At 48.0% G+C, this 23,364-nt stretch overlaps 1 protein-coding gene and 1 long non-coding RNA gene across 8 annotated transcripts in view; both read left to right on the forward strand.

Moving 5' to 3' along the window:
- Positions 1-23,364, forward strand: part of ARHGAP44 (Rho GTPase activating protein 44) — a 189,083-nt gene that overhangs the window by 131,771 nt on the left and 33,948 nt on the right. For all 7 annotated transcript variants that reach the window (XM_008270707.4, XM_051825172.2, XM_051825173.2 and 4 more), the window contains exons 7-13: positions 3,873-3,990; positions 14,311-14,379; positions 16,234-16,315; positions 16,715-16,842; positions 20,271-20,382; positions 20,778-20,859; positions 23,030-23,110. In XM_008270707.4, coding sequence (XP_008268929.1) covers positions 3,873-3,990; positions 14,311-14,379; positions 16,234-16,315; positions 16,715-16,842; positions 20,271-20,382; positions 20,778-20,859; positions 23,030-23,110 — 672 coding nt within the window. The remainder of the gene's footprint in view (positions 1-3,872; positions 3,991-14,310; positions 14,380-16,233; positions 16,316-16,714; positions 16,843-20,270; positions 20,383-20,777; positions 20,860-23,029; positions 23,111-23,364) is intronic.
- Positions 4,000-11,003, forward strand: LOC138846219 (uncharacterized). The gene is made up of 2 exons (XR_011383677.1): positions 4,000-4,837; positions 5,209-11,003. It is a non-coding gene; the product is annotated as an uncharacterized lncRNA (long non-coding RNA).

Raw genomic sequence — 23,364 nt, forward strand, 5'->3', positions numbered from 1 at the left:
TGTGATGCCAGCATCCCATAGGGGTGCCGGTTCAAGTCCCAGCTGCTCCACTTGCAATCCAGCTTCACTGCTAGTGTGCCTGGGAAAAGCAGCAGAAGATGGCCCCAATCTGGGCCCCTGTGTCCGCATGGGAGACCTGGATGAAACTCCTGGCTTCAGCATGGTCCACCCCTATCTGTTGTGGCCATTTGGGGGAGTGAACCAATGGATGGAAGATTCTCTTTCTCTATCTCTCTAACTCTTTCAAATAAATAAATAAATCTTAAACAAGAAAATATTATGAGCACAACACAGAGAACACAAATCGTGAGACCGGAGACAGATAACAGATCCCAGAGTGTACCTCATCCAGACCCCAGCTTTCCACAGGGGTCAATTCAGAGCACCAAGCTCGGTCCCACCTCTGGGGGAACTTCACCTCTTTCAGGACCCCCAAAGGCCAAACTCACCAAAACCCACGAGGGGCTAATCCAGACCCCACACGGGGTAACTGAGACCTGTGAAAATACCAACCAGAGAGGCAAGAACAGACAAAACTGCTTTCTAAGGTTATTCACCTTGAAACGTAACCAAGTTATAAAATGAGTATATCAAGTTTCAAAGCAATCCCTTAAGGCAGGGACCGCTTTCCAGCAACAGAAAGGTAAAAGCCAATTTAGCACCGAAAAAGACTACATCACATCATCGTGCACGGATTGCCACCAAAGATGTCTCCAAACCCAATCCCAGTTCCTTCCAATCAAATAGTGCCTTAGGCCAATGACACCTGGTCAGTGTACAGCCAGGAGGGGACTGTCCCTGAGTCTAACAAGCACTCGGGCTGCTAAGAATACAGGAGTTTGTTTGCCATGCACAGAGCCAGGACTTGGGCAGCTGTTGCTCAATTCCTGGACTCTCCAAGGCCTTTTTAAAGTACTTTTCCTGTGGTTGCATTATTTGAGTGACAGAGAATCCTTTTCTTTTGCTACTACTTTTTCCTAATAACAAAGCTATCTTTAGTTTCACTTGTGTCATAGAGCCTTGCCTGCGTCTGTTTTTACTGTGGATAATGAAAGAGAAAAAAAAAAAAAAGAAACTGAGAAAACATCTAGTGATTTGATTCTTGATTCTCAAGGTGAGGATGATATTCTACTTTTTGCCTCTATTTTAGAGACTTATGGTCTGAGACCCTAGGAGAACCTGGGGAGTCACCTTGTTTGATGTAGACGCTACTGGCCTACAAAGCATTTAGAATTGTTGAATCTGTTGCCACATTTCATCAAGAGAGTTCACCTGAAAATTTCCAGCCGCTTTGTCTCTCTCTCTCTCTCTCTCTTCCTCTCCCCTACCCCTCCCCTCCTTTATAATTTGAAAGGCAAAAAGATAGAGGCAGGTTTTTCATCCCAAGTATTTCACTCCCCAAGTGTTTGCCTGCAACAGTCAGGGCTGGCTGAAGCTAGTAGGCCAGAACTTAACCCTGGTCACTCTCCCATGTGAGTGGCAGGGACCCAAACATTTGAGCCATCACCTGCTATCTTCCAGGAGGCACGTTAGCAAGAAGCTGGGATCAAAAGCAGAGCCAGGACTCTAAGCACTTGGATATGAAATGCAGGCATCCCAAGCTGGGTCTTAACTGAGTGCCGCACACTGACCTCCAGCCTCTGTTGTCACTTGAGATATCTGGTAACTCGTGACCCCTACTCCTACCTCCCTGGGCAGCTATGCCTCTTAGGGCTGTACCCCCACCCCAGTTCCCCAGCTTCTCTGCCTCCCTCCACATTTCCCAAAACTGAAGCCAGGCTTTGACTGCCATTTGTCATCCTGATGACATACTGTTTTTCTTAGAGCCAAGAAATGCTGTTATAGCTCATGTCTCTATTACAAGTAGGAGATAATAAAGGATGAAGTGGATTACTTTTTAAGATAATGGTCTATTTGACTTATTTCCTCCTGCCTGGCCCTAGAAGCCATTCAGTTCAGACTCAACTGGGGAAGAACTCACTGCCAAGTCCCACTTTATTTTTAAAAATTACTTACTTACTTTATTTCAAAGACAGCAAAAAGAGACCTCCCATCTGCTGGTTCACTCCCCCAAACGCCTGCAACAGCTGGGTCTGGGCCAGCCCAAAGCTAAGATCTTAGAACTCAATCCAGATTTCCCATACAGGTGCCGGAGACCTAAGTACTTGAGGGCACACATTGGCAGGAAGCTGAAATTGGAAGTGGAGCCGTAAGACTTGAAGCCAGGCATTCCAGTGTGGAATGTAGGCGCCCCAAGTGGCAACAGCACTGCTGTACCAAATGCCTGCCCTGAACCCTTCTCTCTCTCTCTCTCTCTCTCTCTCTCTCTTTTTTTTTTTTTTTTTTGTTTGACAGGCAGAGTGGACAGTGAGAGACAGAGAGAAAGGTCTTCCTTTGCCGTTGGTTCACCCTCCAATGGCCACCACGGCCGGTGCACCACGCTGATCCGATGGCAGGAGCCAGGTGCTTCTCCTGGTCTCCCATGGGGTACAGGGCCCAAGCACTTGGGCCATCCTCCACTGCACTCCCTGGCCACAGCAGAGAGCTGGCCTGGAAGAGGGGCAACCAGGACAGAATCTGGCGCCTCGACCGGGACTAGAACCCGGTGTGCCGGCGCCGCAAGGCGGAGGATTAGCCCAGTGAGCCGCGGCGCCGGCCTGAACCCTTCTCTAACTACTTCTTGCCTGGCGTCATTAGGCCCTTCTTTCCTGCCTGCTTTCGGAAATCCCCTGATGATGACAGAGCAACCAGAAATATTTGTGCTTCCCCCTAAAAGGTATTCTGAGTGGCTTCCTCAGAAAGGCACTGTTCTAACCTCAAAAATTAACTTTGAAGGAAATACAAATGATGTATCCAGGTGTTGATATGAAGTTGCTTTGTGCTCACCAGTGGAGGCTTCTGCTTTCAAGTTTGTTTTTAATCTTAGGGTGTATGTTCTCAGCATACATTATTGGCTTTAGCCCAGAAGGTGAGTTTCCACAGGAAAACTGAATGACAGAGACTGCACTTAGATCCAGCAGTAGTTATTTTGAAGTTTATAATGTGTTTTTATTAACTCTGGTCAGCCTGACTACATTTCAGATGTCTTACCACAAAAAATAAGGAAGTCATGAGTATGTTAATTACCTTGATGTAATTATTATGCTTAAATCAATACATCAAATTGTACTCCATCAATGTATACAATTGTAATGTGTCTATTTAAAGTAACATTAATTTTAATTAATTTAAAAAAATTTTATTGTCATTTTTATTTGAAGCCAGGGAGACAGACAGAGAGACAAGACTGACAGAGATCTTCCATCTGTTGGTTCATTCCCCAAATGCCCACATCAGCTGGGTCTAAGCCAGGCTAAAGCCAGGAGCCAGGAACTCACTCTGGGTCTCCCCTATGGGTGGCAGGGACCCAAGTACTTGAGCCATCACCACTGGTTAGCTGAAAGCCACAGTCAAGAGCAGAGGCGAGACTTGGAACCAAGCCTTCCAGTATACACTGCAGGCATTCCAGGTGGGGTTCTAACCACTGTGCCACTCATACCAAAATCACATTAATTCTAAAAAGTCAGCAGTGGTGATCAGTTGTCATTTGGCCTTAGCACTGGGAAGAGGGTGGCAAGCAGGGGGATGCTTGTCCCGCCTGAAGGTGCCGCTGACCCTCAGCTCCAGTGACAGCTGCTGTGTAGAACTGGAGCCCCTTTCTCCCTGCCTGGTGCTTGGTAACTTGATAGTCCTTCATTACCGTTTCTTTCAAGCCAGGATGTGTAGCCCCTCCCCGGGTGGTGTTTGTAGCCAGGGGTTTTCTCAGCATTCTGTCAGTATCCCTAGAGCTCTACCTGTCTCTCATCTTTCCTCTTTCTCCTCTTTTCCATCAGGTGGCAGCAGACTTCCAAGTCTTCAGGTTTGTCCAGCAGCTTACAGCCTGCGGGTGCCAAAGCTGATGCCCTCAGGGAAGAGATGGAGGAGGCTGCCAACAGAGTGGAGATTTGCAGGGTACCCACCCTCTTTGCTCCTCCCTCCTGGGACCCCGGGGGGAGTCCCCAGGAATTTCCCGTTTGCTCACTGGAGTTCTCTTAAAACTCTTCAGGAACCTCTAGCTGTACTAGTGTTCCCAGGTGTGCTTGCTTGCCTACCAGGGTGAGAGATGTGACAGTGACCTAGACAGGGAGGCAGCATTGGATTATGGTTGTTGTTCCTGCATGGTGCGCAAAGAGACAATGTGGCCTTTGTTTCTGTGGGAAGCTTGCTTGCTTTTTTTTTTTTTTAAAGACTTATTTTATTTATTTGAAAGGCAGAGTTACAGAGGGAGGGAGGGAGGAGGGAAGAGGGGAAGAGACACAGACAGAAAGACAGACAGAGATAGTCCATCCATTGGCTCACTCTCCAAATGGCCATAATAGCCTGGGATAGACCAAGCTGAATGTAGGAGCCAGGAGCTTCTTCCAGGTCTCCCACGTGGCTGGCAGGGGCCTAAGCACTTAGGGCCTAAGCACCTCCACTGCTTTCCCAGGCACATTGGCAGGAAGCTGGATAGGAAGTGGAGAAGCCGGGACTTAAACCCATGCCCTAGTGGGATGCCGTCAATGCAGGTGGCAGCTTAACCCACTACACCACAATGCAGGCCCCTGTGGGAAGATATTGTAAGTTGTCTGAGTCTCCAAGAATGGGCCACACAGGATAGTTGCAACTCTAGACCATAGATGAGCCTTGACTCATCTTGTTTCTTGTCTTGTTGGTCCTTTGCTATTTCCCAAGTCCCCTTATCAATCTTGCACCTCCTGGAAGGCACTTACATATAAAGTTCAAATGCCAGCCATGGAGATAGTCTCAGAAAAGAAAGGCACTTTTTTTTTTTTTTTTTTTTTTTTTTGACAGGCAGAGTGGACAGTGAGAGAGAGACAGAGACAAAGGTCTTCCTTTTGCCGTTGGTTCACCCTCCAATGGCTGCCGCGGCCGGCGCGCTGCAGCCGGCGCACCGCGCTGATCCGATGGCAGGAGCCAGGAGCCAGGTGCTTTTCCTGGTCTCCCATGGGGTGCAGGGCCCAAGCACCTGGGCCATCCTCCACTGCACTCCCTGGCCACAGCAGAGGGCTGGCCTGGAAGAGGGGCAACCGGGACAGAATCCGGCACCCCGACCGGGACTAGAACCCGGTGTGCCGGCGCCGCTAGGCGGAGGATTAGCCTAATGAGCCGCGGCGCCGGCCAAGAAAGGCACTTTTAAGAGAGAGGGTGTTATTCTGAAATCTGTTCTTCCTTCCAGTGTTTCCCACTGACTTTTCCCACAATCTACAGGACTTAGCAATGCACCATTCATGGTACTCTGGATACATATGCATCTGTTTACATGCATGTGTGTCAGTTTGGGTTCCTCAGAAACCCAGGGAATAAAATTGAGCCCCAGAGAACAAAAATGTCACATTTCTAGAACTATTGCAGGCCTCTGTCGTCTCAATCGCGTGCCGTTTTAAAGGAACATCTCTGGCCCTCTGGTCTCATGGGTTTGTCTGTTGCCTTATTATGTTATAGCCAGCCTGTGCAGGTGGCTGTGACCTTGCACGCAGGTGACCTTGAGAATCAGTTAAACTTCCCTCTGTAGCTAGGAACACTGAAAGACATTTAAAGAATCCGTCGTCTCCCAACTTACAGCATTGTGGAGCCGAGCAAAGTGAGACCTGTTCTTCAGGTCCAGGATTCACTCTCGTTTGACACCCTGTATAAACATCAAGTTTGCCTATTGTGTACCCTTCCTGTAGTATTGTACTTCTATCCTGCTAATCTCACTTTTATTTTCTGTATTTTGTGTATCTACCATGGACCTATGTTCTTCAGTAAAGAATCTTTTAAAAAAAATATTTTTACAATAGGTAGTAGAAGGTAAAATTAAGAGATGTTGAATGTGAATATCTAAATATATTAAATGTTCGATAACATTATACATTGTTTGATAGCCTCTTATATTTGCCATTATGCCAAAAAACCATATTCAGTTCTTCTTCAAAAATTACAAAAGTAATACATGTTCATTCATAACCAGTCACAAATTACAATAGTATATCACAGAAAACACCAGTAATTCTGCCCCTTCCTGCTTAGCAATCCCTGGAGTTCCAAACAAGATGACCCATATCTCTCCTTCCCAATAATTATTAAAATTTGTTATAGCGATGTATCATGTTTCATGCTAAATAGTCATAAAAATTGCATGGGTAGGGAAACCAGTGTTAGAACCAGTAATGTAGCCTCCACACCTTTCTTCATAATCACACAAGCATACACTCATCTGTAGCGTTTTCCTAGTTACTTGTGTACTTGTTTTTAATAAAACAGTCATGCTGCTTATATTTTCCTTCCACTTTTCTCAGTGAACACTATATACTGGATACCTCTCCAGGTTGGTAGCTGTAGATGTAACTTAGTCTATTTCATAAAGTGAATATTAATTTTTTTTAAATTTTATTATTTGACAGTGTTAGAGAGAGAGAGAAAGGACTTCCTTCTGTTGGTTTACCCCCCAAATGGCCGCCACGGCCGGAGCTATGTTGATCTGAAGCCAGGAGCCAGGTGCTTCCTTCTGGTCTCCCATGTGGGTGCAGGGGACCAAGCTCTTGGGCCATCCTCCACTGCCCTCCCAGGCCACAGCAGAGAGCTGGACTGGAAGAGGAGCAACCAGGACTAGAACCGGCGCCCATATGGGATGCCAGTGCCACAGGTGGAGGATTAACCAAGTGAGCTATGGCACTGGCCCCAGAGTGAATATTTCTTAATAGGAATGGATGCACACACACACACACACACATACACATACAGTCATATTTCAGTCAATGATGGGTTGCATGTACTGTTGTGGTTCCATAAAGTTATGTTGCAGTGTGATATCATAGCCATTTTCATTTCCGTGGGTCTGTTCTATGATGCTCACACAGTGACAGTCATGTCAGTCCCCCTTTCTTAGAGTGTGTCTTCGTCATTACTGTCACGCGATTGTTTATGTATTTATGACTTCTTTAGCTGTTTTCCTATTGAGGGATGGTGAAACTGGGCTGTTTTGTTTTATTTGTTTTATTATTTATTCCCAAAATGATACTTATAGTGTGTGTGTGTGTGTGTGTGTGTGTGTGTGTGCATCTCGTTATAACTCTGGTAATTTTTTCTAAGGGATAGATTTCCAAAAATTATATTTTTATATCAGTATCTATGCATCCATTTAAAAATGTTAGTAATTATTAGCAATTTACGTCTCTGAAATTGTAATTCAGGTCCCCACCAGCTATTCTAACATTACATTTTCTTCCATCTTTACCTGTAATATATGTCGTTCCTGTCTGGTTTTTGACAGCCTACAAGAGGGATAAAAGCCGATCTCCTTGTGATTTTGTCTTCCCTGAGTATTATGTGATGAGTATCATTATCATGTATTTGTTAGACTGTCTCCATGTTGGCCTTCTCAGTTGTGTGAGCTGCCTGTTGCTATAGGCAGTTGGACCAAATGTCTGTTCTAAGTACCAGTTCATATATTAGGGATGGTACACTTGTTTCTATCTGGTGCACTACAGGTGCTTCCCAGATTCCATTTTTCTTGCAGTGCTGTTCACACTGAGTCTGTCATTAAACAATTCACCACATGCATGTATTTCCTTTAACCCCTCAGGCACCTTCTACCCAAAAGCTAGAATTTTTTTCTTCTTTTAGTATTTGCAATAACGTATTTCATACACTCATCTTATACATGTTAATACACTTGAGATGTGTTTTTGAACGTGGCATAAGGTAGGGGTTTTTTTCTTTTATTCAGATGGATAGTCAGATAAGCCACCCTCTTAAAGTGAAATCCTGATTCCTCCTGCCTCAGATGTGTTTCTCCATACTGTGTTCTAGTAGTTTGTTTCCCAGTTCCTGGGACAGGTCTGTTCTCATGAATATAGTTTGTTATAACAACTTCATATACATCGCTATTTAGCAAGAGAACTGTCCATTCTTCTGCATAACGCCCTTGGCTAGTCATGCCACCTATTTACTTGAATGGATTTGCAGTGGTCATGTATGGGAACAGAAACCCCACATTGTGCTACAGGTGGCTGTCTTTGTGAGCACCCACTGTGGGCTTTGTCAAACTTCTCTTCTGACCCTGCTTATTTCGACTTTGTGGGTTGCCAAGTGTCTTAAATACCTACCTTGGTCTTCCTTTGCCTTCCCAAGGGCTTTCAGGATTGCCTTGAGTGGATTGGTTCCTCTGATCTCTTCATGGTTTTGTGTTTTCTCAGCAGTCAAGTTTTTAGTCTCTTCTACTTTAAGGCAAAGGAGCAAAATGGACACTTACAGGCTAAAGGTGAATGAGGCCAACTGAGTTCTCTTTGTTTATGCACACAACAGGCCACCCAGAGTTCCCCAGATCACTGGGGCTCCGAGAACTTTAGCCTTCCAGGAAAACCCAGTCAAGGTGACCCCAGAAGAAGGCACCTGCTGAGATGCAGGCAGACGGGCTGACCAGCACTGTTCCTTGAGAAGCCCACCCAACCCCTGCCTTGCTTCCTTGTCTTGAAAGAGACAGCCCCTTGGGCCGGCGCCGCGGCTCACTAGGCTAATCCTCCGCCTAGCGGCGCCGGCACACCGGGTTCTAGTCCCGGTCGGGGCGCCGGATTCTGTCCCGGTTGCCCCTCTTCCAGGCCAGCCCTCTGCTGTGGCCAGGGAGTGCAGTGGAGGATGGCCTAGGTGCTTGGGCCCTGCACCCCATGGGAGACCAGGAAAAGCACCTGGCTCCTGGCTCCTGCCATCGGATCAGCGCGGTGCGCTGGCCGCAGTGCGCCGGCCGCGGCGGCCATTGGAGGGTGAACCAACGGCAAAAGGAAGACCTTTCTCTCTGTCTCTCTCTCTCACTGTCCACTCTGCCTGTCAAAAATAAAAAAAAAATAAAAAAAATAAAAAAAAAAGAAAGAGACAGCCCCTCTCCTCACAACTGGTACTTGCTTCCCTTCTTCTCCCCAAGACCCCCCTGAACCCACAGTACATCCAAGGAGGTTTAAGTATTGGTAATTTTCCAGTTAGAGGAGCTGGAGTAAGGAGGGACCTGTGAATGGAGTGACCACAGGAGAGACGGTGATGAGAAAGCAGATCTGCTTGGTGACAGCAGTGGCACTTTGATTTTGCAGACTGGCTGCAGCCCGGGGATTTCCGCTGAAAGACAGTGCTGTCCTCCTCCAGGTGTCGTCTGTTAACCCCCCCCCCCCCCCCCGCCTCCATGTCCCATCACTTACATCGTTATCCTTATTCCACCCATGTTGCTGCTTCTCCCACTTAACCGTGTCTGGTGCTCTCTCATCCACTGACTCATTCCCCAGAACCCTACATTTGCAGTGGTCATGTCTGGGAACAGAAACCCCACATTGTGCTACAGGTGGCTGTGGCTGGGGAGAGGAGGGCTGAAGCTGGGGGCCTAGAACTTAATGTAGGTCTCCCATATGCATAGCAGAAATCCAGTCACTTGAACCATTACCACTGTCTCCCAGGGTGTGCACCAGCAGGAAGCTGGAGTTGGGTGTCAAACGTAGGTACTCTGGTATGGGATATGGGCATCCCAGCCAGTGGCTTAACCACTAGTCCAAACACCTGCTCTGCTCCTTCTCTCTCTTTTTTAAAAGATTTATTTATTTTACTTGAAAGTGAGAGTTACACAGAGAGAGAAGGAGAGGCAGACAGAGAGAGGGAGGTCTTCCATCTGCTGGTTTACTCCCCAAATGGCTGCAGCAGCCGGAGCTGGGCCAATCTGAAGCCAGGAGCCAGGAACTTCTTCTGGGTCTCCCATGCGGGTGCAGGGACCCAAGGACTAGGGCCATCTTCTACTACTTTCCCAGGCCATTAGCAGAGAGCTGGAATGGAAGTGGAGCAGCCAGGATGTGAACCGGCACTCATATGGGATGCGGCATTGCAGGTGGTGGCTTTACCCACTATGCCGCAGCACCGGCCCCTCCCTCCCTCTCTTAATTTGTGTCTCTTCCACTTCACTTTCCTCCAGTGTATAATTGTTGCTGTTTGAAAAGTCAAGCCTGACTTCGGGAAAGGTGGCCACCAGAAGGCTGAAGTCTAGTCCGGGTTGCCTTCCTCACAATGCATTTACAATGTGCAACTAAAAGCAGTGAGTCTGGCCCTTAACTGTTACTACAAAGCTCACCCATGTTATGGGAAGTAAGTGCATGGAATCCTCATCACTGCCCTCTCCTTTGGAAGACTCTGGATAGCTGATGGGCGTTGATGTTGCTTGGAACCCCTGTTGCCAGAAGAGTCCACCCTGCTAGGTCTGAGGGTGAGCAGGTACCACACTCAACAGGGAGCCAGCAGGTGGCGGAGCTTCCCGTGGGATGGACTTATCCTGAGGCACTGGTAGGCTCTTCCCTGACAGACAGTAGTTCCATAAAGGAGGCTGGCCATCGCTGTGTCATTTCCCTAGACTACAGGACAGAGCACATGATAAACAGAGATGCTCCTTGATCTTCACCAAACTCAGAGGGATCACTGTCATCATCATCACAGAAGGATGACATAACTGAGGTTCAGGAAGTTCCAGACGCCCCCAGTAAAACTCTAGGGACTGTGTATTTCAGTTCCCAAAGGTCAGGCAAAACCCTCAAGGTGGACCAGGAGCTGAATGGGATTAGGAAAGTTTTTTTTTTTTTTTTTTTTTTTTTAATAGGAAAATAATGTGGGAACCAGGAATACCATCCGGGTCTCCCACACAGGTAGCAGAGACCCAAGCACTTGAGCCATCATCTCTGTCTCCCAGGTACATTAACAGGAAGCTGGGTTGAAGGTGGAGCAGCTGGGACTGGAACCAGTGCTCCATTACGGGATGCAGGTGTCAGAAGCGGATGCTTAGCTGGCTGCACTGCAGTACTGGCCCCTCATTTATGATTTTAATTGAACATTTTTTGTGATTTATTTTTCTTTCTTTTCTTAGCACATTGATTATATACCTCTTTCTTTCTGATTTTTTTAGAGTGATTGCCCAGGAATATGCAATGTCATTTGCAACTAATTCAAGTTTTCTTTCAAATAACATTATTTTGCTTGAAGGACAGTGCAAATACCTTTTAGTAACAAAATTTTTTTTAAATCTATGTGTATGACAAGTCTTGATACAGTTCACAGAAAATATGTATTATGAAACTAGGTATAACTTTCATAAGTTTTTCACCAAAGTAAGTTTCCAATTCTGTTTTCCTTGAGGTTTTCGAAGTACTTGTATATATATATATGAGCATTTACATTGTTGTTTGAGAAGCCCTAAGCATATTACTAAAAGAGGAAATCATGGAGAAAATTTTAATAAATATTACCACATGTAAGAGCTATTTTTGAAAAACCTCAAAAAAAATAAAGTTGCCAAAAAGTAAATGGCAAATTGAGGAGACTATTCACGAAATTTGATAAAACCAAAGGTCTGGTCACTATAAAGAACACTTACAAATCTCATAATGTAGGTGAGAACTGAAAATGTATATTCAATGTTGACAAAGAATTGACAATGGACAATAAAGGGAATTGACAAAGAGCTAATAAATCTAGAAGTCAATGAACCTCTTGATCAAAAAGTACAAATTAAGAATATATTCTCTATATCCATCTGTTTATGGTAGGCCTTTAAAAAGTTAGGCCGGCGCCACCTGCGGTGCTGGCACCCCGGGTTCTAGTCCCGGTTGGGGCGCCAGATTCTGTCCCTGTTGCTCCTCTTCCAGTCCAACTCTCTGCTGTGGCCCGGGAGTGCAGTGGAGGATGGCCCAGGTCCTTGGGCCCTGCACCCGCATGGGAGACCAGGAGGAAGCACCTGGCTCCTGGCTTCGGATCAGCGCAGCGCGCTGGCCATAGCAACCATTTGAGAAGTGAACTAACGAAAGGAAGACCTTTCTCTCTGTCTCTCTCTCTCTCACTATCTAACTCTGCCTGTCAAAAAAAAAAAAAAAAAAAAGTTTGTGGAAAATTCATACTGTCTTTAATTCCATCTTTCCATGAACTTTTTGAAGCCCCCTCATATTTAATGCTGATTAAATAGTAAAAACTTATTGTGGAATATAAAACACTGTGATTACTCTTTATAGCATAAATGTTGATGTTTTTGATGCGATATTTGACAGTGTATATCAGAAGCACTAATATCCCAATACATTATCTTTCTAATATTTTAAAATTTAACTATAAATAATTATACAGTCAGAGTTCTTTAAGCACTATTTCTTTTTTTAAAGATTTATTTATTTTATTTGAAAGAGTTACACAGAGAGGAGAGGCAGATAGAGAAAGAGAGAGAGAGGTCTTCCATCTGCTGGTTCACTCCCCAATTGGCTGCAATGGCCAGAGCTGTGCCGATTCGAAGCAAGGAGCCAGGAGCTTCTTCCGGGTCTCCCACGCGGGTGCAGGGGCCCATGTCTTAGGTAGTCTTCTACTGCTTTCCCAGGCCATAGCAGAGAGCTAGATGGGAAGTGGAGCAGCCAGGTCTTGAGCCCATACAGGATGCCGGAGCTTTAGGCCAGGGCGTTAACCCGCTGCGCCACAGCGCTGGCCCCGAGCACCATTTTGTCTTCCTGCAGGCACATAAAGATTGTTCTGATTCTTCTGTTGGAGGAGTGTGAGTGATGGGACCTGCAGGTGCAATGGATGCAGCTTCTGCACCTTCAAAGGGTCTCCCGTCCCCTCCTCCATCTGCCGGATCATTTATATCACTGGAGACATTTTGTCCCCCACCCCCAACTTGAACCGTACCCCTCCCAACTACCAGGCTGGTGATGGAAATCTCTGGAACAGAGCTTGCTACAGGGATGGTGGTTGAGGTTGATTCCAGACAAGACCAGTTTCTCAGAGGCATTCATTTAAAGGATCCTCTGGGGAAAGAGAACTGTAGTGGTCTTAAGCCTGTTTTATCCTTTGGGAAGTTCACTGTCTCTGAGTCTCAGTTTCCTCATTTGTTCATTTAGCGAGTAGTAAATCAGCCCCTAATATGCTAAGTGATTTGAGACAGAGAAGAACAGACCAATCCTGTCCTTGAACTCTGTGGCCTGCTGATCTGAAGTCAGGAAATCAGTCCTTACCCATGGGAGTGAGACTAGCGATCTTTGTGACATTGTGCCTGGCACCTGGACTTCTCTCAGTGAATGGTAATTGGTTTCACTCATTCTTCACTCTCTGCAAGGGCTTGCTGAAGCACAGCGTGGTCTAATCTGTGCTCAGAGCTCTCCAGAGAACAGACTACCTCCTTTAGCTCTGTCGCTTGGCTCTGTCGCCTTGTGTACAGAGAACTCTTGAATGATGTCCCCAGTCATTACATGCCTGTCACGGATCTTGGAAAGCAGACAGATTGCTTCTGCACATCCCAGTGTTCTTGCTGAGACGTGGCTTAACTGGCAGCTGGAGAAGCTAAGGTTATGAGGTTGCTGTATTTCCTGAACAGGCTCTCCCTAAAGCATGCAGCTGCCCACCCTCTTTTATTCAGCAGCTATGTTGACTTTCCTGTGCTGTTGTCATATGCATGCTGATCATGTACATCTTCTCTCCTTAACATATCTCTGAAGGGCTGTCAGCCTCGGGCCACTGAACAGGGAAGAGCCTTAGACATCATACGACTCGTGCAAAGCAGTGCCTCCGTCGACATCCTGCCCCAAATGCACTTTGATTATCCCACGCTTTGAATGTTACCATGGAGCTGAATACTATCACCCGAGAGAGGACAAAACATTTCAGATTCCAGTGCGACATTAAGCCATAGTCACTCAGCCCCACGGAGAGCTGGGTGGTGAAGGATTGATTGTTAGCACAGTGAGATTTGTGTAAAATATTGGATGAATCCACATATTTGCCAGCTTCTGAGTCAACAGCCCCCTCCTGGTGCACCTGCCATATCCGAGCTTCCTCCAGATTGCTCTCCCCTTGTGTCTGTGGTGCGTTCCTCAGTGTTGACAGTGAATGAAGCCAGAGCAGTAGAATCATCAGCAGGAAGAAAAGGCAGCGTGGAGACGGCAGCAGCACTTGGGGCTTGCTTCAGAACGGTGGTGCAAGCCAGACAATGGGGGCAGGGGCGCATTCACAGATCCCTCCCTCTACCAGCTTTCGCTCTAACACTGGACGTGACCCCTGCGTTAGAATCCTTGGTTTCATACTTGCTCTCCAGAGCCATGATTGGGAAAGATAGGCATGCCCGTGGGGAAAGTTTGCAATACGTCAAGTATTATTAAAAATGAGATAAAAGAGCCTGTGTGGCTCTTTCTCCTGTGATGTGCATTAGCCGCTCTCTGTTTTGTGTTTCACCTTGGTTGTGTATTTTCCCTTGCACAGGACCAGCTCTCCGCTGACATGTACAGTTTTGTGGCCAAAGAAATTGACTATGCAAACTACTTCCAAACGGTAAGGGTGCAAAAAGGTGAGGCGGCCGGAAGTCTGTTCCTAAGAGTCAAGGTGCACACAACAAGGGAATACGGGCAAGGAACTGGGGGCTGCTGGTTGAGCACACCGTGGAAAAGGGTATGGCTCTGACCATGACTGTGACTCTGTCCTGTTATCTGTCACTCCTTGTATGCATTTCATAAAACGCCTACCAGTAAACCCCGCCGCATCACTGAGGACTGTGGGAGCCCCGTCACCCAGGGCAGCAGTTCTCCGTCTGGAGCACAGGCTGTACCCTTTTCTGTAGGGGACATATGAGAACATGTGGAGATGGCTTTGGTTGTCAGCACCCATGAGGGAGTCCTGCTGGTATCTCCTGGGAAGAGGGCGGGAATCCTGCTCCGCACCCTGCAGTACACAGTACAGGATTATCTGGCCCCCATGTCAGCAGGAGCAGTGTTGAGAATCCATGATCTGTGATCACAAGAGACTCGAGAGGAATAGGGGGATGTATGCCCTACCCCAAGCACATATTTCTCTTCGTCTAGATTTTTGTCAGAGACAGTCACCGGTAGGTGAACAGTGGTTGAGAGAGCCTGTTTGCCTCTTTTTATCCATGAAAACAGATTGAGCAGGTAGAGAAACCGGAAGACGCAGCATCTAAGTCTTCTGAACTTAAATAGTCTGGTCCAGATAATTTACCTGGGCCCAGGTGAATGCAAGGCAAGTTTAAAACAAAACCAAACAAATAACAACAACCAAAAGTTGACCCCCAAAAAATACAAAATAAAGAACAATTAAACTCACCTGCTTTTACAGTTGAGTGTAAAACCCTGCAACCTGAAAGTTCTTTGAGCGGATGCAATGTTAAGGAATAAAGGGAAAAGAGGAGCGAGGCTGAACACTCTTAGAATGTTTCATGGGGTAGAGAGGTCTGGCTGTGGACCAGCAGCCACTTTTGAGCATTTTCGGGAATGACCCAGCAGTTTTGAGGACTCCCCTCCACTCTGGAGACAAAGAACGGATACACGGTGCTTCCAACCTGAAATGTGCATTTGGAAACAGGAGTATTCATCCAAATGTATTCAATCGTTTATTTATTTATATGCCAAGCTAATTAATGTAGAGGTTCTAGAACTACAGAAATCATGGATATGCCAAGCTCCCTTAGACTTCCCTGAGTGTCCTTTGTGTGCCGTGTGTTTCAGTATTCTGATTTCTTTCTTTAAAAAGCCAAATTACTGTAGTTTTACTTGAGGAGTGTCTATCTTGCCCACCAAGCATCCCCTCCCCTCCCCTCGTACATGCCCAAATCTGGAGGGGGGAAGGGGTGAGTTGTCTTCGGGTTTTAATCCGCTCTTAGCATCATTCAAGCTGTTTCTTAAATGAATGGGGTGCTCCAAACAGTACACCCCTTGGGCTGTATCACTGTAGCCAAAGGAGTTCCACCTGTCAGGGGGCTGGAAGAGGACATGGATCAGGCCACAGATTCCCTGATCAGAGTTAACTTTGCAGAGACCAAGGCATCTGTCTCTTGCAGGCAGCTGAACTGTTAAGTGTGTTTTCCATCTCTGTGCTCCTATGATTGCACCTCTCTGTGCTGCCTGTTGCTTTGAGCATGGAGTGCCAACCTCCCTAAGCCACGCTCCTGCTCCAGGGAGCCCCTTCCTGGCCTCCCTGCTTCCTGCCTCCCATGCTTCCACTCCTTGGCTGCGGAAGCTAATGAGGAAGCATCCCCGTCTCCCTAGCCAATCGGAGGAGGGAGCCGGGGGCTCGAGGGCCTCCTCCCCCAAGCACAAGCTCCTATGTGCAGTCTACTCTGTGCACATTGCTGTTCTTCACCAGAGCTTAATGCTTGTCCTTGTGTTTCTCCAGCTCATAGAAGTGCAAGCTGAATACCACAGAAAGTCCCTGACGCTGTTGCAGGCTGTGTTGCCTCAGATAAAAGCACAACAGGGTAAGTGCAGACTTTCCTTGGAGAGGGGAAAAGAACCTGCCTGCCTTCCCCAGGCGGAGCAGCTCCCTGTATTTTGTGCACCCTGAGGCTCTGCCCCACACAGTCAGGGCCCCATTAGCTGCTAGAGCGCCACGAGCAGGTGCCTTGATCCAGTTCCAGCACAGCCAAGCGTACTCACGCACGCCGGCCCTGGGTGGGGACCCGTCAGACTGGAGACAGCTGGCTGGCTGTCCACTCTCTCTAGTCCACCCCATCCTCCCCACACCATGGAGCAGAGGCTCACCCGAGTGTCCATTTCCCTGACGGCCATAGGCAGATCCGGGTGGCCAAAAGGATAGATTCTGGCATGGGTGACAGTCCGCAGCTCCTGACCGTCCCTTTCTCGCTGCTGACCCTCAGAGGCCTGGGTAGAGAAGCCATCCTTCGGGAAGCCCCTGGAGGAGCACCTGAGCATCAGCGGCCGGGAGATCGCCTTCCCCATTGAGGCGTGCGTGACCATGCTGCTCGAGTGCGGGATGCAGGAGGAGGTGGGTGTGGGCACGGCCCGCCTGGTCCCCGCGGGCCTCTCCTCCAGGAGAGCTTCACCCCCATGTCGTCCCCACCTGGTCCCGACCCTGGCCTGGGGAAGCCACACCTGGGTGTGGGCACGGCCCGGCTGGTCCCCGCGGGCCTCTCCTCCAGGAGAGCTTCACCCCCATGTCGTCCCCACCTGGTCCCGACCCTGGCCTGGGGAAGCCACACCTGGGTGTGGGCACGGCCTGGCTGGTCCCCGCGGGGCTGCTCCTCCAGGAGATTTCACACTGGGTCACGTAGACAGCGGACGGGCTCGAAAAGGGAAGGGGGCCGCCGAGTGTTCCGATCATGTTGGCCACAGAGCACTACCTGTCATGCTTTCACTCGTGAGCCTCCACTTTTACAGGGAGAGAGTGGGAGATTGTGGGAGACCAATGTAGTCGGTGAGCCTCCACTTTTACAGGGAGAGTGGGAGATTGTGGGAGACTGATGTAGTCTTTTGAGCCTCCACTTTTACAGGGAGAGTGGGAGATTGTGGGAGACCGATGTGGTCGGGACATGAGGAATCTCTTTCTTCCTTTTCGACATGACCTCATGATTTCGATGCTGCTGCTGTTGCTACCCTACCACTTCTCCTTCCTCTTCCTCCCTTTCCCTCCTCTTCTTCCTCTTCTCCTTATCATCTACTCCCACCTGTTCCTCCTCCTCTTACTCCTCTCCTTTTCTTCCTCCTCCTTGCCTCCTCTTCCTCTCCCTCCTCCTCCTCTTCCTGTGGCTCTCTTGTTCATTCTCCTCTTCCTCCTCCTTCCCACTCCTGTTCTTTTTTTCCTCCTCCTCCTGCTCAGTAAATTCCCTAATTTTCAAAATAGAGCTTTTTATCATTTCGATCACAACTCTTTCATCGAGATCCTGGAAATATGATCAATAGAAATACGAGAAGACCATTCGCAGAGCCATGTGTATACAAGGCCCCAGGAGAAACTAGTGGCCGTTGATATTTCATTGCTGTGGAAATCACTTCGTAGGGGTCTGAATCTTGTCTTTGCTTCCTCCCAGAGGTTATTTTCACGTCCTCACTCCACCTTTCTTTGATCTGTCCGGTCATTCTGTGTATTTCGGGCATGCTATGCATTAATGACTGAGCAGAAGTTGACGCAGTGAGCTGCAGAGGCGTCTTAGGACCTTGCCAGGGAAGACTGACCAGTAGCCTGATGAGCCCTAAACAGGCCAGCAGCCCCTGAGTCAGCACTGGGTCACGTGGACGGCGGACGGGCTGGAAAAGGGAAGGGGGCCACCGAATGTTCCAATATGTGTTGGCCGCTGTCTACAGCCACACCTGTGCGAGATGCTGGGTGTTCAGGAGGGAATGGGGATAAATACGATCTTCTTTTGGGGAAGAACAAAAAGAAATTTCCGTGTGTCAGGCATTTTCACATTTGTTATCGATTTAAGAATGAGACAATCTCTACAGTCCCTGAGAGCTGGTAGCGTCATCTTATCTCTCCCTTGGCCTTTTCTGTCTGAATTGTGGGGAAGCAGAAACATAGGAAGATAAGATTGAGCCTCTCCCCCAGGGTGTGGTCCGTCTTGTTTATTCTTTGCCTCTCTTACCCTGCCCCCTTTTCCCTGCCTGGGGCATTGTGAAGCCAATCTCAGATATTACATCATGTCACTGGTAATACTGCAGTGTGTATCCCTAAGGGATGGAGACATGCTTTAGAAACACGATCTCATTCTGTGCAGAAGGGAACAATAAGTTTTTGCTGTTGCTGACACTCTGGTCAGTGTAAACTGCTTCTTGAAGAATGAGCTCCAACAGCTCATTCCCGGCCACACCCTGGCCTTCCTCCATACTTCACACCTGATCCTTCCCTTTGCCAGCAGATATGCTCAGGTGGCCCCCAGCTTGGAAAAGAATGTCTTCGGTCAGCCTGACCACAACCTCATAGCCCTTCTCTGGCCCTTTGTTTTTGTTTTTCACTTTTAAAAAATATATTTAGTCCTTTATTTAAGAGAGAGAGTGCCCAGACAGAGAGAACTCCCATGATGTTCTGTGAAACCCCTTTAGCCATCTGTTTTGATCTGACCTATGCTGTATTGAGAACCAGGTTCGCTATCTTTGCAGACCAGAAATTCCAAGACCACTTCCTCCTAAAGGAACGTGGAAGTGTGAATGGCTGTAAAAGTCAAAGGGGCAAGGCGTGGCCACAGCTGGTTTTCCAGTCTGTGGGCTGCAGCAGAGAAGCCGAAACAGAAGCCTGGAACCTGGAGGTTCCTTTCCAGCTCTGACCTGCCAGTCTTCCCTTCTCCTCCTTTTTTTTCTCTTTGAAGCATGCTTTTGCTACGTGGTACGCTGAGTGGCAGTGATTCTGAAGTAACTCTTAACAATGGGCCGGTGGGGGGGTAGAAGGAAGCTGCTTCAAACCAGCCATAGTCTGCCCTTCCCTGAGGACATAGGTTTTGTTTGGTTGTAAAAATGTAGCTACACACAGCATCCTGTATGAACCCATTTGTGTCCCAGCTACTCCACTTCCAATCCAGCTCTCTGCTAAGGCACCTGGGAAAGCAGCAAAGGATGGTCCAAGTGCTTGGGCCCCTTCCACCCGCATGGGAGACCCAGATGGAGTTCCAGGCTCCTGGCTTCAACCAGGCCCAGCCCCAGCCATTGCAGCCATTTAGAGAGGGAACCAGCAGGTGGAAGATCTCTCTGTCTCTCTCTCTGTGTGTAACTCTGCCTTTCAAATAAATACATAATTTTTTTTTTTTTTTGACAGGCAGAGTGAATAGTGAGAGAGAGAGACAGAGAGAAAGGTCTTCCTTTTGCCGTTGGTTCACCCTCCAATGGCCGCCACGGCTGGTGCGCTGTGGCCGGCGCACCGCGCTGATCCGATGGCAGGAGCCAGGTACTTCTCCTGGTCTCCCATGGGGTGCAGGGCCCTAGCACTTGGGCCATCCTCCACTGCACTCCCGGGCCACAGCAGAGAGCTGGACTGGAAGAGGGGCAACCGGGAAAGAATCCAGCGCCCCGACCGAGACTAGAACCTGGTGTGCCGGCGCCGCAAGGCGGAGGATTAGCCTATTGAGCCGCAGCGCCGGCCATAAATATTTTTTTTAAAAATTCACTGAAGTATACAAGAACAAGAAGTCTAAGTACCCAGTGTTTGTTGATCCAACAAATACAAAACCAATAGGATGAGCAACCTCTCCCCTAGGCCCTGGGGCCACCATAGTAAGACCCAGTTCTTGCTCTGACATTGCTTATATTGGAAGGGGCAGGGGGGAGATATATAGAAAACAGGCAGCTACAGTATTGGAAATGATGTTGGGCAAAGTGCACGTTGGAGTTAGGGAGGCAAAGAGTGAGTGGGTAAACTCCACATCTGATTGTCTTGCTTGTGTGTGGTGCAGTACAAGCTGTCAGTGACCCTCTGTCTTTTGGCAGGGACTCTTCCGTGTAGCTCCCTCTGCCTCCAAGCTGAAGAAGCTGAAAGCGGCCCTGGACTGCTGCGTGGTGGACGTGCAGGAGTACTCAGCGGACCCCCACGCCATTGCAGGTGCGCCCCACAGCCTGTTGGCGAGGACATCCTGCCTGCTGCAGAGGCTCAGAGGGAAGGGTGGGGTGCAGGTGCTGTGGCTCCATAGCAAGGACACTTGGGTCTGTGGCTTCCTGGTATGCTCCAGACGTGTCCACCAGGACCCAGATTCAGGCCTGCTTGCAGGAAGGGCTTCCCCACAGCTTGCTGAGACATAGGAGGAAGGAGGCCAGTGCCGTAGTCACCCCAGATCCCACTGCCAGACCTGGGTCCACTCACGAGGGAAGCCACCATTGACCTTGTCCTGGCCTGGGAGCCCGTCCCTTGATGGAGCCCACACGGGTGTGCTGCAGGCTGGTAGAACTTGTGTCTGGCATGTCATGATATCTTACTGCCAATCCTGTGTTCCTACCCAGGAGCTTTGAAATCTTACCTCCGAGAGTTGCCAGAACCTCTTATGACCTTCGAACTTTATGACGAGTGGATCCAGGCTTCCAAGTGAGTGTCCTTTGTGTTGGAGTGACTCGTGAGTTTCAGTTTGTTTGGAAGTACAGTCCTTCAGTGTCCATGGAGAGTTGATTCCCATTCGGGTACCAAATCTGCAGATGCTCAAGTCCCTTATATAAGAAGGGGTCGTGTTTGCATGGGACTCACGCACAGCCTCCTGCGTAGGCCATCTTTCGGTCATCTCCAGATTACCTTACGATACAGTGTACGTGCTATATAAGTGGTTGTTATACTCTGTTGTTTCGGGAATAATGGCAAGAAAAAGAAGGCTGTATGTATTGTGCAGACATAACCACTCTACTCCTAACTGCATAGTACATGATCTGCAGTTGGTTGCATCCATGGGTGTTTATGGAAATTATGAAAGCTTGTAAGCTGTAGTCTACTCCACCTCTTGATATCTGTCATGAGGGAATGCTTATACATGCACTGAAAGAGACATGTACCAGATGTGGACTGCAGCATTATTTGGGATAGCAGAAGCCTTGACATTGCCCAAGGTTCACTGGGATGGGGAGTGGGGGCGTGGCTACATAAACTGCTGTGCCTGCACCATGGGGGTATCCTGGAGAAAGTGAAAAGTCAGTGGAACTGTTCATGCCAGTGTGACAGTAGATGAGGATTGATTGTCCAGTGACACAAGCTAATAAGGATACATATGCTACTCTGTCTGTTGTAAAAACAAAAATAAATATTCAACACACCCAAAGTATGGAAATTTTTTGAGCTCCTGTGTGTGTTAATGTGTAAAAAAGGGCTTTGGAAGGGCTCCTACAGTGAATAGCAGGGATTGCTACTGGAGAAAAGAGTAGGACAAGGGAGTACACAGGAGTCTTGACCCTTATCTGGAATTGTTAGAAATAACTTTCATGAAGCTAATTGGTAACTCACACACAAGCACAACACGTGCACTGCAAGTGCTATCCCCTTCCCGAGAGGATGAGCCCGAGGGAGCAGCCTCAGACGGGAGCAAAGCCCAGGACTCCAAGGAGGCTAGGGAGGATGGAGCAGGTGGAAAGGGAATTTTTCTCACCTTGGTCAGGATCTCTCCCAGCACCTGCTGTGCCACGCCCCTGTCATGGACCCCAGTCCAGGCATCAGAGCTGGTGCCTTCCTGCTGATGTTCATGTTTCAGCTTTTCCGGAGGAGAGGCCCTTTGCGCATCAGGCCCTCCTGACCATAAAGGCCTTGGTGGAGACTGATATAAAAATGCAATCCTTTAAGTACTTTTTAAAAATTCTAAGAGGGCTTATAACTAAACTCGTAGAACAAATCTTTTCATAGAATGTTTGGAGATTATCCGTTCCTTAAACTATGTCTTGAAAGGAAGATTTCCTTATGTCTATATTGAGTTCCTAGAATTTAGTTATTCAGAAGATATTTATCGAGCACCTGTTAGGTGCCAGCAGCCCAGGAACTGGCTATGCAGTGGGTAACATCCACTGAACTAGGCAGCAGGTTGCCTCCTCTGTGTGCAGGCAGGGTTCGGCTCCCTGACTGGTGTCCTGCGTCCTCTAATGACCTCACCGCTGCTACTTCAGAGCCCTCTCTGGCCTCTGCCCTCCTGCTGTCGCTTGCTACCCTGGCACAGGTTCACCTGGGACATAGGATGTGTTCAGAGGAAGTTTTGCCAAAATAGCATTGGACAAGACAGGAGAGCATGGAGACATAATAGTAGCCAAGAATTTATTTTAATAATAATAACTTGCCACTATGACCACTTAAAACGATTGGGTCCTTATCATATATAACAATATTTAATATGATTGCTAACGTGGGGCCAGTGTTGTCATGCAGTAGGTTAAGTCACCACTTGAAATGCCAGCATCCCATATAGGAAACCCAATTTGAGTCCCACATGCTCCACTTCCAGTTCAGTTTCCTGCTAATGCACACGGGAAGGCACTGGAAGATGGCCTAAGTACTTGGGCCCCTGCAACTCACATGGGAGGCCAGGATCGAGTTCATGGCTCCTGTCTTCAGCTTGGCCCAGTCCTGGCTCTTGGGGTCATATGGATGGAGGATCTCTCTCTGTTTCTCTGTGTGTATGTTGCTTTTCCTTCCAAATAAATAAATGAGAAAATATTTTTAAAATATATGATTACAAATAAGATTTCATTGATTCATGCTCAACCAATGGCCTTTCCTATCAATTTCCCAGTATCCAGGACCAAGACAAGAGGCTTCAGGCTCTGTGGAATGCTTGTGAAAAATTGCCCAAGGCCAATCACAACAACATCAGGTGAGTAGAGGCTGGAGACACTTGGAGCTCGTTTATTTAACCCATGACTTCCCAGCTCAGAGTCATGGTAACCAGCACGCACAGCACTGTATGGTGTCCAGGGCGTATTGTTTTACTGTGCATGGTCTCTTTAAACCTCCAGCCACCCTCAGAGATAAGGAAACCAGCTCGAAGAAGCAATGTGACTTTGGAGGCTTTGTCTAACTACCTACCATTGGCTAATTCAGTTCCTTGATTTGTAAGGAGCAGAGATT

This window comes from Oryctolagus cuniculus, chromosome 17, assembly GCF_964237555.1.
Source record: "Oryctolagus cuniculus chromosome 17, mOryCun1.1, whole genome shotgun sequence".
Lineage (NCBI taxonomy): Eukaryota > Metazoa > Chordata > Mammalia > Lagomorpha > Leporidae > Oryctolagus > Oryctolagus cuniculus.